The sequence below is a fragment of the Anomalospiza imberbis genome, chromosome 14 (genome assembly GCF_031753505.1).
Source record: "Anomalospiza imberbis isolate Cuckoo-Finch-1a 21T00152 chromosome 14, ASM3175350v1, whole genome shotgun sequence".
Classification (NCBI taxonomy): domain Eukaryota; kingdom Metazoa; phylum Chordata; class Aves; order Passeriformes; family Viduidae; genus Anomalospiza; species Anomalospiza imberbis.
The window spans coordinates 81631-94827 of record NC_089694.1 but is presented as its reverse complement, the minus strand read 5'-3'; the positions used below and the strand labels follow the sequence as shown (position 1 = coordinate 94827).

Below are 13197 nucleotides of genomic sequence, written 5' to 3'. Positions count from 1 at the left end.
ACACGCCTCAAATATCTTGGTTATGTGACAGCTTAACTAAAGCCAGGAAGTTTTCCTTAGAATCGACTTAGTCTACCTTGGAAAGAAAAAACAAACAACTTTATGCATCCAGAAGTCCAGCTGGAGGACTTTCCTTATTGCCCATCACTTTTAATTAGCTGATGTGTTTTCCCCTGGAGTGGGTCGAGCACAGCACCCAGACTGCACACGTTGTTCCTTGGCTGGGGAGCTGCACGTCAACTTCTCTTATATATCATTTATCCTGCACATGCTTGAGACTTGATGTTTGGGCAGTTCACATGAAGCCCATGGAGCATGGGTGCTTCTGCACTTCTCACAAGGCTCAGGGTGACAGTGTCCAACAGACAGCTGGTTCAGGATTATTTTAGGCTGTGCTCAGTCACCAGAGATGCCCTTTGGGTGTTCAGTACATTCAGTTTCCTTCCATCCACTCAATTTGTTTTTCTGTTTGGCAGCAGGATCTATCTAGAGTGACACCTCGCTCTGGGAAAACATGGTATTGGGAGCTAATTGATTGCTTTATAATTCTGAGCATAGAAACTTTTTATTTTTGTGTGGGAAAGAGCTGTTATTTTTTTCCCCATCTCAGGTAGAAAGGTCATAAGCAGGAGCTGTAATACTGCTGCATTCCAGAATGAAATGCTTCTTGATAATATTTTTATAAGCCTGTGCTGTTTCTAGCATTAACCCTTAAGAGAAAGACAGATGGGGGAAACACAAATGTCCCTGGTCAGACACAAATCCAGAGCTTGCAACTCCTGGGCTGGGGCAATGGAAGGAGATGGGGGTACAGAGGTGAGGATGAAGGTCAGGGAAGCAGCCACTTTTCTCAGGGCTTTGTTGCACCCAACTTAACCCCCACCTAGAAACCAGGCTGGGGGACAGCATGAATCAGCAGTGAATTCCTGGCATTGGGCTCAGCCAGGTTCATAGTGGCTCACAGGGGACCCTAGGCACTCCTGCTGGACCCTGTTTTGGGGAACACCGCATCTGAGTTGGCTCACATTGGCTCAGCCAGCTCCATTATGACTCCAGGCACCTGAAAGCATCCTCTGTGCTGTCCTGGAAAGCACAGCTGTTGCCTGCCCAGCACTCAGCTAGTTTTGTACCTCCTCAGTAAATAAATTGTGATCTGTAGCATATGACCACAGTGCAGCTGCTTGTGCAGTAATATTGTCAGACCAGTAACACACAGCCCTCTGGCCTGTGATACCGAAACCCCTCCCGGGTACCAAGGCACCAAAACCACCAGTTTCCACCAGTTTTCTGCTGAAATCTTCCAAGTGTAATGATGTATGCTGGATCAGAGGAGTACCAAACCAAACTCTCAGTGGGTCAGCAGCTAAGTGGAATAGAGCCCTGAGCCCAAAATATGCAATGTTTTAAACCAGGCACTGCAGGAAAACAGAGCACAGAACAAAGTGGTGCAATCACACTTTTACCCTGGACCAGGATTGCCATGCTTGGTAAAGCCTGCCAGAAAAGGGGATTAAAAACCACAAGACTGAAAAAAATTCCAGCAACAAGTGAGTGTTTACTAAAGGCTGCATGCCACATGGGTACATGAGGTGTCACTTGCTTACCTGGGATAAGACAAATTAATTGACACCTGTAGAGAAATGAAAGCAAATGAAAGCTTGTGTTCCCTTTGAAAGGGATGAGCATTCCTATTTTTTTTTTTTTTAATATATATAACACTTTAGGTTTTTCTTTCACAATAAAAGAATCTCTCTTGTTTGTCACAGCAGTCTGGGGCTATTTTTAACACTGCTAATGAGTGACTAAAGCAGGGTGGAGTAGCTAAGCCAGCTTGCTGCTCCCAGCCACCCACAAGGTTTTTCTGACCATCAGAGGAGGACCTGGACCAGAACCAGCTCACGCGAGGAGTCAAAGCAAGGCGCCTGCAAAGTGTCTGTGTCCTGGGACAGACATGGTGTAAAAAATGAACATCCATTCCTGCAGCTGAGTAAAAAAAGTCCTAGACTCCACACAGGGCAGGTATATCCAGTGCTTGACATCAATCTCTGAGACTAATGCATCTCAGAGATGCATTAATCTCTGACCAGAGCTCATAAAGTATGTAGTTGGCATCTCATCTGTCCATCAGAAAAACCATCTGTGCAAACAAGTTACTCCTGGACTAGAGGACACACAATTAAATGCAAGTAGTGGTTTCTCACAGGGTCAGTAAATTAATAGAAAATCATAAAATCATTATGGGTTGGAAAGACCTCCCAGATCATCAAATCCAACCATTAACCCAGCACTGTGTTCACCATTAAACCACAGCCCTGAGAGCCCCATCCACACACTTTTTGAACACTTACAGGGATGTAACACCTGGCCCCTGTCTACCCTTTGGAATGGTCTCTGCAGAGGTCCATTGGCATTCAGGGGATCAGAAGCTGTTGAAAGGGGAACATCCAGCATTCCTTCTCCCATCACGTCCAGGATTGCTGCATTCAGAGGAGGGACCAAAGATAACTGGAAAGTACCAGATGGCAGCTGCTGGGTGCAGTATCCCAGTTGCCAAGTCATTGCCAGCAAGGAGAGTACACGTTGAATGGGAGTGAAGACAGTCACTGGAGCATAACAGCAGCAGGGCAGCACAGGAACACAGCAACATCTAGGCTGGAAAGCAAGAAACACTCCACTCCAGACAAACAATATTCTAGAGAAGCCTATATGTATATCTATATTGTTTTAATCTATGCATGTATAAAGAAAAGCCTACCTGATGTAGAAAACTGCTGTGAAATGTTCAAAACTCTCTTATATTAAATCATTAAAGGCAAATTGTAGTGATGGGTTAATTATGTTTATTACAGAAGAGCAGTGAGATGCCATAAACCTGGGCGCACTCTGGTGCATGGTGCTGTGGTGGTGTAAGACAAAATGCCAGAGTAGCAGAGCCTCTGTGCCACAGCCCTCTATTCCATCCTCATTCCTCTAAAAGCCATGTTCTTGCAATAAGGGACACGCATTTAAAAACAAAGGGTTTTTTTCCCCCCACACCGTCCAACCCCACTTGTCTGATTCACCAGAACCAAGGGCTTTGTAAGTCATCTTGAATATTGCCAGCCTCCCAAGGGAAGCACTTACATTTAAGAGCATTTAAATAGACTGTCTTTTCAGACCTTGCAGAGAAATTATATAAGCATTTTCCTTTGGAAGGAATGGAAGACGAAGTAAAAAAAAAAAAAAATTCAATAAATTTAAGCGATAGAATTATAATTCACTAAAATTATAGTACATGCCAGTAAGACAGATGTACACAATGCAGGTTGGAAATCTTTGCTTTGGCCCGTTGATGAAGTCAGATTATATTACCATGTAGCCTTAAAAATCGGGTAATTAGTGACTTGGGATAACAAAACAAAACTACTTGGAGAACTATTTGTAAACTCAAAAGAGAAGAAAGGGATTTTTGTAGAAATATTAAAAAGGAGTGGGGTTTTTTTTCAGTGCTCATCTATAGCAAGACAGGACATTGGTGTATCTTTTATTAGTTTAGTTAAAACAGCTCCCCTTGTGATCTCAGATTGATGTAGAACATGTAACTACTGGAGCAAACTTGTAAAGTTAAAAAAAATAATTCCTTTAAAAATCTCAGTTTGTAAATTAGTACCATAAACACCTGATGTTGCTAAACTCATATTATTTATAAAATTAAACAAGGTGTTATAACTAGAGCTGTGGCAGCAGAGATATCTGATGTAACAGTCATAAACATTTATACCAGCTCAGGATTTGTTCTATAAAAATCACAAGCTCTGCCATCTCAAAGATCAAATTGCCTTCAGCAACTACATAAAGCTGTCAGGAAAAGCTAATCATGCTCTGTTATATTGTATTAATGCATAACCAATAGAGAAGGAAAAAATAAACCCACAGAGCTTATTTACAAAAAGAATCTCTTGCATCTGCAGAGAGGCTGGGAAAATAGAACACTCCTACCCGCAGACTGTGCTGAAAGGTATTTTAATTGCACCCAATGAGAATCAAGTTTTCCTCTTAGAGCTACTATGAATTCACTGCTTTCTAGAGGATGATGATACATTAGTGAGAGGGCAAAACAGAGCCTTCAGGCAAAAGTATATTATATACCTTCTGAAGAGTATCCCTAGGAATTGCAAGTATGGTCATAAATTGCAGCACTTTCGAAACATAAAGAATGTGCTTTGCTGGCCTGTGGTTCTAGTCTCTTGCCAGTGGCCTAAGACTGTTTTAAACAATACAGAGATATCAAATCAAGCTAAGAAGTTGCAGCATTGAATTTATGCTAACTTACTAATTTATGCACTTATGGGTTATCAGCTGCATTGATAAGAATTGCACTTCTTATCAGGAGGTGGTAAATTAATAAACACAAAGATTAAAAAGGGCAGGAGTCATTTCAAGTGGGCTACATGAAAAGCCTTAAATAGACAATATATTGCCACAACAAACATACTGCCAGGTTAATACCACTAACATTAGAAATTGTTTACTGTATAGAAAAGGATTATTTTGTCATTCCCCAAACAGTAAATAGTACATGTATTCTTCCAGCTGAGAGAAAAAACACAGGACAGCTGCAGCTCATTTCTTCTTGATTCACAGTTGCAAATAATAAAAGTTCACACAAATAACTTTCTCTTTCAGAACTAAGTAGAAACATTCAGTTGCTAGAAGTACAAATCTCGTCTTCTGTCATGAATATGAATACCTGAAAGACACAGCAGCATCAGGACAGTCAAACAGCACAGTCCTTGCAACCTCTTAAGATGTTGTGCACACAAAATTGCACCTTTGGGTTTGGTGCAAAAGAATTCTTACTAGAACAACCTCTTCAAAGTATCCCCAAAACATTGCACATCAAAGAACCAACAATGGGGTATGACCAGTATCAAGAGACTAATAAAAATAAGGAAGCCCAAATGCTTTGGGAATAATTTCTTAGAACAACTCACCCAGCAGTATGGTGGGTTTGTTGGTGCAAGCTGCAGCAGTGCTACCACATGCATGCTTGAGGTACAAAGCAAGAGCTGTTCTATCTTTCTGGGATCTGAAACTGGGACAGCAAGTGCAAAACAGGCATTGTGAAATGGCAGCCTGAAGGTATACGCACAAAAACTAAGATAGATGGGGTATAAAAATCCCCATGTATGCCATTTTAATATAATGTAATGGTTTTTTTTTCTTCTTTGTTAATGTAGTTATGGGAGGTGGTGGTTCTGTCTGGGGAAAAAATGAGCTTTTGAAATACAAAAGCAAACAAGGAAAATCTTTAATGCTACATGCATAAGCAAGGCTGCTGTCTGATTTGTTCTAAATCTGCTGGTTTCTTTACTCACCTGCAGTGGCATGGCTTACACTGGGATTTTCTGAGCCTTGGTAAGAGCTTGATTTCCTCTCTTGAAAAAAAAATTAAAAATACTGGGGATGAGCAGAGATTCAGCACAGAGCTAAAAGTAGACAGTAGTTAGTAAAGAAACCTTGTGCTTTTGCAGCCCAGCCTATAGCACAGGTGCTGAAGAGCTCTGTCTGGCACAGCAATATACACTTTCATAAATATAAATATCAGCTGTTCTTAAACATGACACAGACCAATGAGAAGTATATTTAACAGAGAGAGACAGGAAACAAGGACTCCTACAACGGAACTAAATGTACACATCCTAGGGATTTGCCAAATACTCCCTGTGAACATGGATCAGCCATTTCTTATGATCCTTGTTGGGTTGTTTGATAATCACAAGGATGGTGTTACATGTGTGGTGCTTAGAGGCTCCCGAATATTCAGAAAGGCCCTGTATACATCCTGAAAGAAACAACTTTAATTGGTAATGGCTGGGGAATACTGAACTGTTTAATTTCCTTATCAATTTTTTCCTCACTCATTTTCTTTCTGAATTTTGGGGGAAAAAAGTCCATTGTTGTTAGCAGTACTTCCCTGTTATGAACACAAGACTAATTTAATGAAATAGCTCTTTTTCTGAAGGAGTCTGTTCCTGGGGCTCCCAAGCCTTGATAGGCTCACATTGCCCCCTTGGGGGAAGAGGGCACCTTACCTTGTTCTTAAATGAGATCCCAGTTCAGACAGCATCTTTAAAGAAATTAAACTCTCATTCATCACCTACACAAAGTCTAGGGTGAGTGCGTATGCAATACATACAGAAAACCTCTGCTCATATACCATGAGCAGAAAGTTTGCATTCCAGCTGAAGATACAGACACTCTCCTTTTAACATCAAAAGACACAGACAGGCATTAGACATTCTAGCAGTAATGAGTTAGCAAAACACGTACAGTCAGGGTCCTCAAAACAACATAGATCTGTTGTATCCTCAAAAGAGGAACTGTAGATAAACTCCTGCTTGTCTCTGCAGGCAGCCTTTAGCCCACATTCTGGCAAATTCCTGCAGATGCAGTTTCGAAACTTGGTAACCCGGAGGTATTTCACAGCTGCTTATTTTTCAAAACCTAAGCCTCAGGATTGCTTCTTCACATGCCCAATGTTTTTTGTTTAGAAGTACCAGGAAGAACGCACTGTATTTTTCCAGAAGACTCCCTAAGCTATTTCACAGCCCTTTTCCTTGCAGACCAGTGTCAAGCTGCCTGACTGGGGAATGCCCAGGAACAGCAATGCAGATATACCCCAATGGGCATCAGCACTTTGGTCAGGAAGCCTGACCCCAGAGACCTTATCAAAGGCAGAATTACTCACAAGAGAGCAATTTTATCCAGTAGATCTATATGCTGTGGGGACATAAATGAACTTCAGGCATCTTTCTGCTGTGCACTGGTAGTACCTAGGATTGGGATTCCTAGTAATTGAGGATAAAGCAACAATCATCACCGTGTGAATTGCATTAGCTCTGGGAAATCTGCAGGGAGCAGACATAGCCTTCAGCAGGCAGGGCAGCAGCACTTTCTGGCAGGGAGCTCTTAGCCAGGAGACAAGGCAAGGCTGGTCCACCAGACCCTGTACCCTCACCATTCCAGCTACAGACAGAGACTGGGAGGGAGAAAAACCCCTGGCCATGCTGGTAAGGGCTGCAGTTTCCCACCCTGTACTCAGAACATAATTAACAGCCTGCACAGTAAGAGAGGCTGCTCAGGGATCGTTGCTGGCCACCCTCTTCTGGTCCCAATGAGGGAGCATCTGGTATACACCACACCTAACACCCATGCGCATTAGAGATTAAGATAGCACTATGAATAATGCTTATAGCCACTTTAAATGTCTCCCCAATGTAAGCCAGAAGGTGAAATATTGTGTGAGTAGGCCCAATTTTTTGCACATTTTTTGATTAACCCATCCTATATGACTAATTGATTCCAAGTACCACAGTACATATCAGGGTTATCTACTGTAAAAGATTTCTGTGAGTTTGCCAGAAGTTGGATCTGGCTTGAAAAGCTTAGAAACAGATGGCATTATTCTGTTACTTTACATCAGATGTCACCAAAGAATAAAGTGATAGTATTTTCTTACCTCCTCCAGGAGCTGAACTTTGACTCATATTTTGTAACCTCACAGGTCCAGTCATACAAGCAGAACTTGAGTGTTGCTTCACGGTGCATTCTTGCATGGATGTTAAGCATCTTTCCTGTTGCAGAAGGCCAAGAAGAGAACTGTATTTCCTGTCAGAGATCAGCTCATCGGCTGCATGCAGGTCAGGGAGGGTGTGAGGATACACTGAACCAGTGACACTGGGAGTCCCAGCTGGAGGGAAGGGCCATAAGTCTGTAAGTTGAGCTGGATGACTCCGCAGAGACAATGGCTGGCACTGGCCTACCACACCAGCAGCAGAAAAATTCAGAGCAGAATTTGCCATGCTTGTTGAAGAAGATGATGGATATGGTTTGTAGCAATGCGAAGAGAAATTCCACTGATGGGGAGACATGCTGTCTACTTAAAAAGAGAAAAAAAAGCATCTGAAGTCTCATCAATTCTTACTTTTTTCCCAAGGCAAATTCCAGTGGACTTCTAAGGGAATGCTACCAGATTGCATATTCATTTTTACAGAAATACAAAATCACTTTAGTGCTTTTAATCTTAAAAATCAACCACAAATTCATAATAAAAGCAGATTAAACCACCACCAATCTTTCTACTAAGTATTTCTACTGTAGTATGTGTACTACACAACCACCAACTTAGGCAGGTTTTTGACAGCTGCAAGCTTAGACAAATATATTTTTGTGAAGATGATAACTTCAGTCATAATGCACTTACTGCATCCAGCAGTGATGGGGACACTTGGCTGGAAAATGATGACCTAGTCCTGCCAACAGGTCCATGGAAAGCTTAGGAATCACTCCAGTAATCACAGGGATTTACCCAGAAATTCCAAGCTACATAGCCTTGGGCTTTACAAGTATGATTCTCTTGTTTTCTATTTGCACACAATTTCACATTTAAGCTCAAGGGATCTTAAATTCCTTAGTAAAAGCCAGTCATCCTCATCCAACAGCAGCATATGGAAAGGAGCTCTCCGTTTTTCAGGACAACAGTCTCACCCTTGTGCTTTGTGCTCAGGTCTTGGGGGTTCTTGGCATTGCTGAGAGCTCTAGAAAAATGTTCATCTACCATGCTGTTAATGTCCCCTTGGAAATATGTGAACACCACGCTCTGAGATCCCCATTCTGTTTTCACAGGCTCTTTGCTTTTACTCAGCTTTGGGGAAAGCTTCCTTGTTTCTTCCATTTCCAATGGCCAACAGTTTCTGCAAAACAAAACAAAACAAACCAAACAAAAAAAAAAAAAAAAAAAAAAAAAAAAAAAAAAAAAAACTGAAAACAAACCACCACAAAAAAACAGACAGGTCAAAGAGACAATATTCAACTTCAACTGCCTAGTGAGTGGTGAGCCCAGCTTCCTCCCAAAAATGGTAGGGGCCAGAAGAACACTTATTAGTAGGATTAGATTCTCTGTTTTTCTGATTTTTCCATGAACCTCTTCTTTATTGATTTTCTTATTAGATACTTCTAAAGTGAAATACTTGGACAGAATGGGCACATCTACCCACCAGCTTTCATTTCTCACCCTGACTTTGTAAGTCTGGGCTTAGGATGTAGTACTGTGCAAATGTGCCCTCTGGAAGAACTGAAATACTTAAAAAAATAATTTAGAGGTGGCACTATCCCTGAATAAAGTTCAGGGTGAACTTATCAAAATGCTTTGTCCAATTTAGGTTTTTGTGTTGTTCAAAAAACAATAACAGAGTGAAAAAAAAAAAAAAAGAGCAACAAAAACCCCAAACCCCACTATACTACATTAGAGCTGAAAATAATAGTTTTAGATAAGGTAAAGTCTGAAGTACCTTAATCACTGTCAGCACAGATCTCCAAAACAGAAAGACTTCTAAGAATAATTAGTTGCTTTGCCTGTTGGAAAGAGACATTCAGATTAAATTATTGGAAATTCAAATCATGGCAAATTCAAGTAAAAAAACACCACAAAACAACAACAAAAGAAATAACCTTTTCTTGTTTGAAACAACTTACCTAGGAACATGGTGGTTCTGCCAGCTGCTTAAAACTTTGAAGCAAGACTGCTAAAACACACACTGTGGGTTGACCAGAACTTTGAGGTATAAGGCAGGAGCTACACTAAAATAGTTTGCAGGAAGTCAACAGGAGACTGTAAGACTCCTTTTTGTTCTCTTTAAAAATCTCTGCTGACAGGTATGGTAAGAGTAGGACAAGGAATGTCACTGCTTGCCCTGGAGAAGCATCATTTTCATGCATTTGTACAGTTTCTGGCCAAAGGGAGCAAGTTCCCAGCCAGAGCTCACAAGTCGTGCTCTAATCAAAATCATATTTATCAAGGCTTAGGCTACAAATGCAGTGAAGTGCCTGCTGTTTCTATTCAATTTTCCAGGCTCATTGTCAGCTCACAACACTGCATAGTATAATTGATTTACCTTGGTAGCAAAAGGAAGGCTGTTATTTTTCAGACATCAGGGCAACCTTTAGCCAGTAGCCAGCTGTACCACATAAAACCTCATGAATCATTAGATTTGTGTTTCCATCAAACTAACTCTGCAATACACACCACTGCTTAACCCAGTTCAATCCATTCATCTGATTTCTTTCCTAGTCATACATCCCCTAATCCTCAGAAGCTTCCTAATAAACACTGCACTCATCTGTGTCTCAAAGGATACCCTGAAGTGCCTGTGAAATCTGCCTTCAAATGGTTTCTCAGAATTTTCTTGCACGTGAAAAAAAGTGCTCAGGCAGCAAGACAAGTATTCAGAAAGTATTAGGAAACATGAGGATTAAGGTTGTTAAACCATAATCTATTCCCATTCTAATGCTTAAACCTTGACCTAAAAACTTCTTGTCCATGTTTATTATTTGCTTCCATATTTAGTTTTGCTTGTTTGTGACCATCTCCCAGCACCATGTGCTCTGTTCAATTCTCCCTGACTCATGGTCACTTGCTCAGCCAGCCCTAATCTCCTGTCACCAACTGCTAACTCATGGCCAAATTCAGGAGCTCCTTAGCCCTTATTTTAAAATTTCTATTGCTTTGCCCCATCCTCCTAGATTCACCTAAATACAGCAGTGGGAGCAGGACTGCAAGGTCACACACTGATTCAGAAGACAATCTTTCACAACTTTAAAACTGACCCAGCTTTCCCAGACATAGAAAACTTAAAGAAACACTTCCTCCCAATTTACAGGCACCTTTCCAAGGTCCATGAGGGGAAGCAGGAACTAGCACAACCCGGCCACACAACTGGAAGGAATTCAAGCACAGGAATAGACGCTGGTTTTTCTCAGTCTTGTTTTACAAAGCATGCTGTGATTTGGGTTAGGGAACTTTGTGATTGCTCAGCCGGGGGCCAACACTTGCCATTGAAAATTCCAATCCAAGAAGTGAAAGTTTGGCAAAACATGAGCAACCAGATGGCCTGAGAAAGGACAAGGAGTCATCTTCACAGCAAGAAGCAAAGTAGCTTTTCCTACTCTGCGCCAGCACTACACATCAGCATACAATTTAGGAAGCATTAGCGCTGGCTCAGATCAGTTTTTATCGTTCTTCACTCAGTACAAGCCAATATGTCTTTGTACCACTTTATTAACATGCTTAACTAGCTCCTGGCATTACTTCTGGGCTCCTTTAGCATCCTTTATTTGTGTGCAGCAGCTTGTGTGACTGTGACCATTTAAAATGCTGAAAAAATAATATATTTTAAAGAAAAAAAGGTCATTTATCTCTTTTTTCCCAGTGTTGCCCTTAAAAATCTCTTGCAATTTCCAACAAGTAGGCAGAGGAAGGCTGGGCATAATCTAGGTTACATCTCAATCCTCTCAGTGATCATATGGGCATAAGGATTCTAATGTCCCAGGAGACGGGACGTGAATTTGCAGCAGTCTTCATTACCTGAACTTCTTATTATTCCATCATCCAGCACAAGGTCTGCAAAAGGCAGAAATCCTTCCAACTTGTGTCTGACACAAACCACTGTCAAAATAGAGTAGAAGTGGAGCTAAGGATGAAATGGACTCAGCTCATATCTCATTACTCTTAGAATGGGTTAATAATGGCAAAATAGTGCAAGTATTTGTCCAAGTTATTTCTCCTTCAAGTGGACAAGGACCCATGGTCAACACAGGCTTAAGAGTGGTGGCTGTTGACAGCTCACCAAAAGACCTAATACTTCACAATATTTTTCACATTCCCCACTCTTGCCAGCAGTATTAATTTATCAGCACGGGAGCACCTGATAGGGAACTCTTCATTCTTGATTTCATGTTGCTCAAACCAGTTTGAAAAACAAAAAAGACCCTCACTTCTCAAGTATTAAACCACAATTTAACAAGCAGGCATTCCCTCTTATCAAGTTATTTGTCTAGTAAGGGAACATTTGAGGAAGTCAGTGAATTCTCCTACCTTAACTTACTGTCAGCAGCAGCGTCACATCAGTCAGATTTTCCAGATGTGGGACACTCATACTGTGTCCAGCAGGTCGGGATCCCTCCTGGGTCTGGCCAGCTCTGCATGCACTGCAGCAAGAAGACAAGCCACGTTCATGAACTCCCTACACTTTCTAGCCTCCAGCTGCGCGAAACGAGGCGTTTCCTTCAGCCTATCTGCTAAGAATGCATGAAATGCACTCCAACGAGTCAACCAGGTTAGGAGGTTTCAGGAATGAGGAAAATAGGATTGTAAATAGGTTTAGGTTTGTTTGGGGTTTTTTTATGACAATGTATACACAATAAAGAAGATACTGTGGACTTTGGAAAAGTTTGGAGTAAGATGACAAATAAGATATGTCACTGAACAAACTTGCGCAGGATGATAAAGGACTTTTTTTATGTTACAGAATACTCACTCTTAAATTAGTAACAACAAACACCTATGAGAAAAACACCTGTTTCCAACCCAGATAAACTGAATAATAAATTTTCTCACTCTTCTTTGCTGGATCTGTTTTAATAACTACAGGGAAAAAAAAAAATCATTCTTGTTCTGTAAGGGCTGCAGCAGGCAAGAGTTCAGGTTTTTTTGTAGCAAGTTTACCTAATTTAGCAAATTTCAGCCATTCCAGAAAACCTGAAACAGGGTCAAACTTGCCAGTAACTAGTCACCAAACTGGTGACACTGTCTTTTACAGAGTAGCTTAGGAGTTTGTTTATTCACCCAGAAAGCTGGAGAGCACAATCCAATTCCCTCTGCCTAAATACATATGAATCCACCCTCTGCCCTTCCCAGAACTTAACTACCAGGCTGGGAGAGTTGCTGTGACGGTGCTTAGTCTTTTATTGACACACTGTTTGCGTAAACACATTTTCATTGTGAGACAGACTGGATTCCAGTCCACCAGCAGGGCAAGTCTTCAACATCTCCATTCCTCCTTCTGACTCCCTTTTCTAAAGTGTCTCATACAGCAGATTTCCTCTGCTAAAGCTTTTCAAGACCTTATTTGAGATCTTCCTCTCATGCTGACAGTTAAAGCTCTCCTCAGGTTAAGATGGCAAAAATTTAAAGATCCTAGAAAGGACTACAGTGTAAAATGGGATTTCAGTCCCTACTCTTCAGTACAGGAATTGAATGACTGATTTCCAGTGCTTTTGAAGCATTCAAAGTGTCAAAACTTTGAAGAAAAAAATTTTAAAACCTTTGAGAATAAAAATTAAATTTCTACTTGTCCTTATTAAAAGCATCTTCACTAC

At 41.1% G+C, this 13197-nt stretch overlaps 1 protein-coding gene across 2 annotated transcripts; it reads right to left on the bottom strand.

Moving 5' to 3' along the window:
* Nucleotides 1–3509: 3509 nt before the first annotated feature.
* VGLL1 (vestigial like family member 1) lies at nucleotides 3510–11670 on the bottom strand. 2 transcript variants are annotated; one of them, XM_068204507.1, is made up of 5 exons: nucleotides 9333–11670; nucleotides 8530–8735; nucleotides 7502–7921; nucleotides 5358–5417; nucleotides 3510–4729 (listed from the first exon to the last, which is right to left on the bottom strand). In XM_068204507.1, the coding sequence occupies exons 2-5, from the start codon at nucleotides 8714–8716 to the stop codon at nucleotides 4689–4691; spliced, it is 708 nt and encodes a 235-aa protein (XP_068060608.1). In that variant the 5' UTR covers nucleotides 8717–8735; nucleotides 9333–11670; the 3' UTR covers nucleotides 3510–4688. The 2 variants fall into 2 exon arrangements, with proteins under 2 accessions (XP_068060608.1, XP_068060609.1); XM_068204508.1 differs by having other exon boundaries at nucleotides 7502–7918; nucleotides 9333–11661.
* Nucleotides 11671–13197: the final 1527 nt, after the last annotated feature.

Bases quoted from the DNA above. Each gene is read 5' to 3' on its own strand.
- VGLL1 (XM_068204507.1), bottom strand. From the start codon at position 8,716: ATGGAAGAAACAAGGAAGCTTTCCCCAAAGCTGAGTAAAAGCAAAGAG. The intron at 5,418-7,501 runs GTAAGAAAATAC...TTTTTTTTCAAG, and splicing joins AAGTTCAGCTCCTGGAGGAG to AGAGGAAATCAAGCTCTTAC. The intron at 4,730-5,357 runs GTGAGTAAAGAA...TGTGTCTTTCAG, and splicing joins TGTAAGCCATGCCACTGCAG to GTATTCATATTCATGACAGA.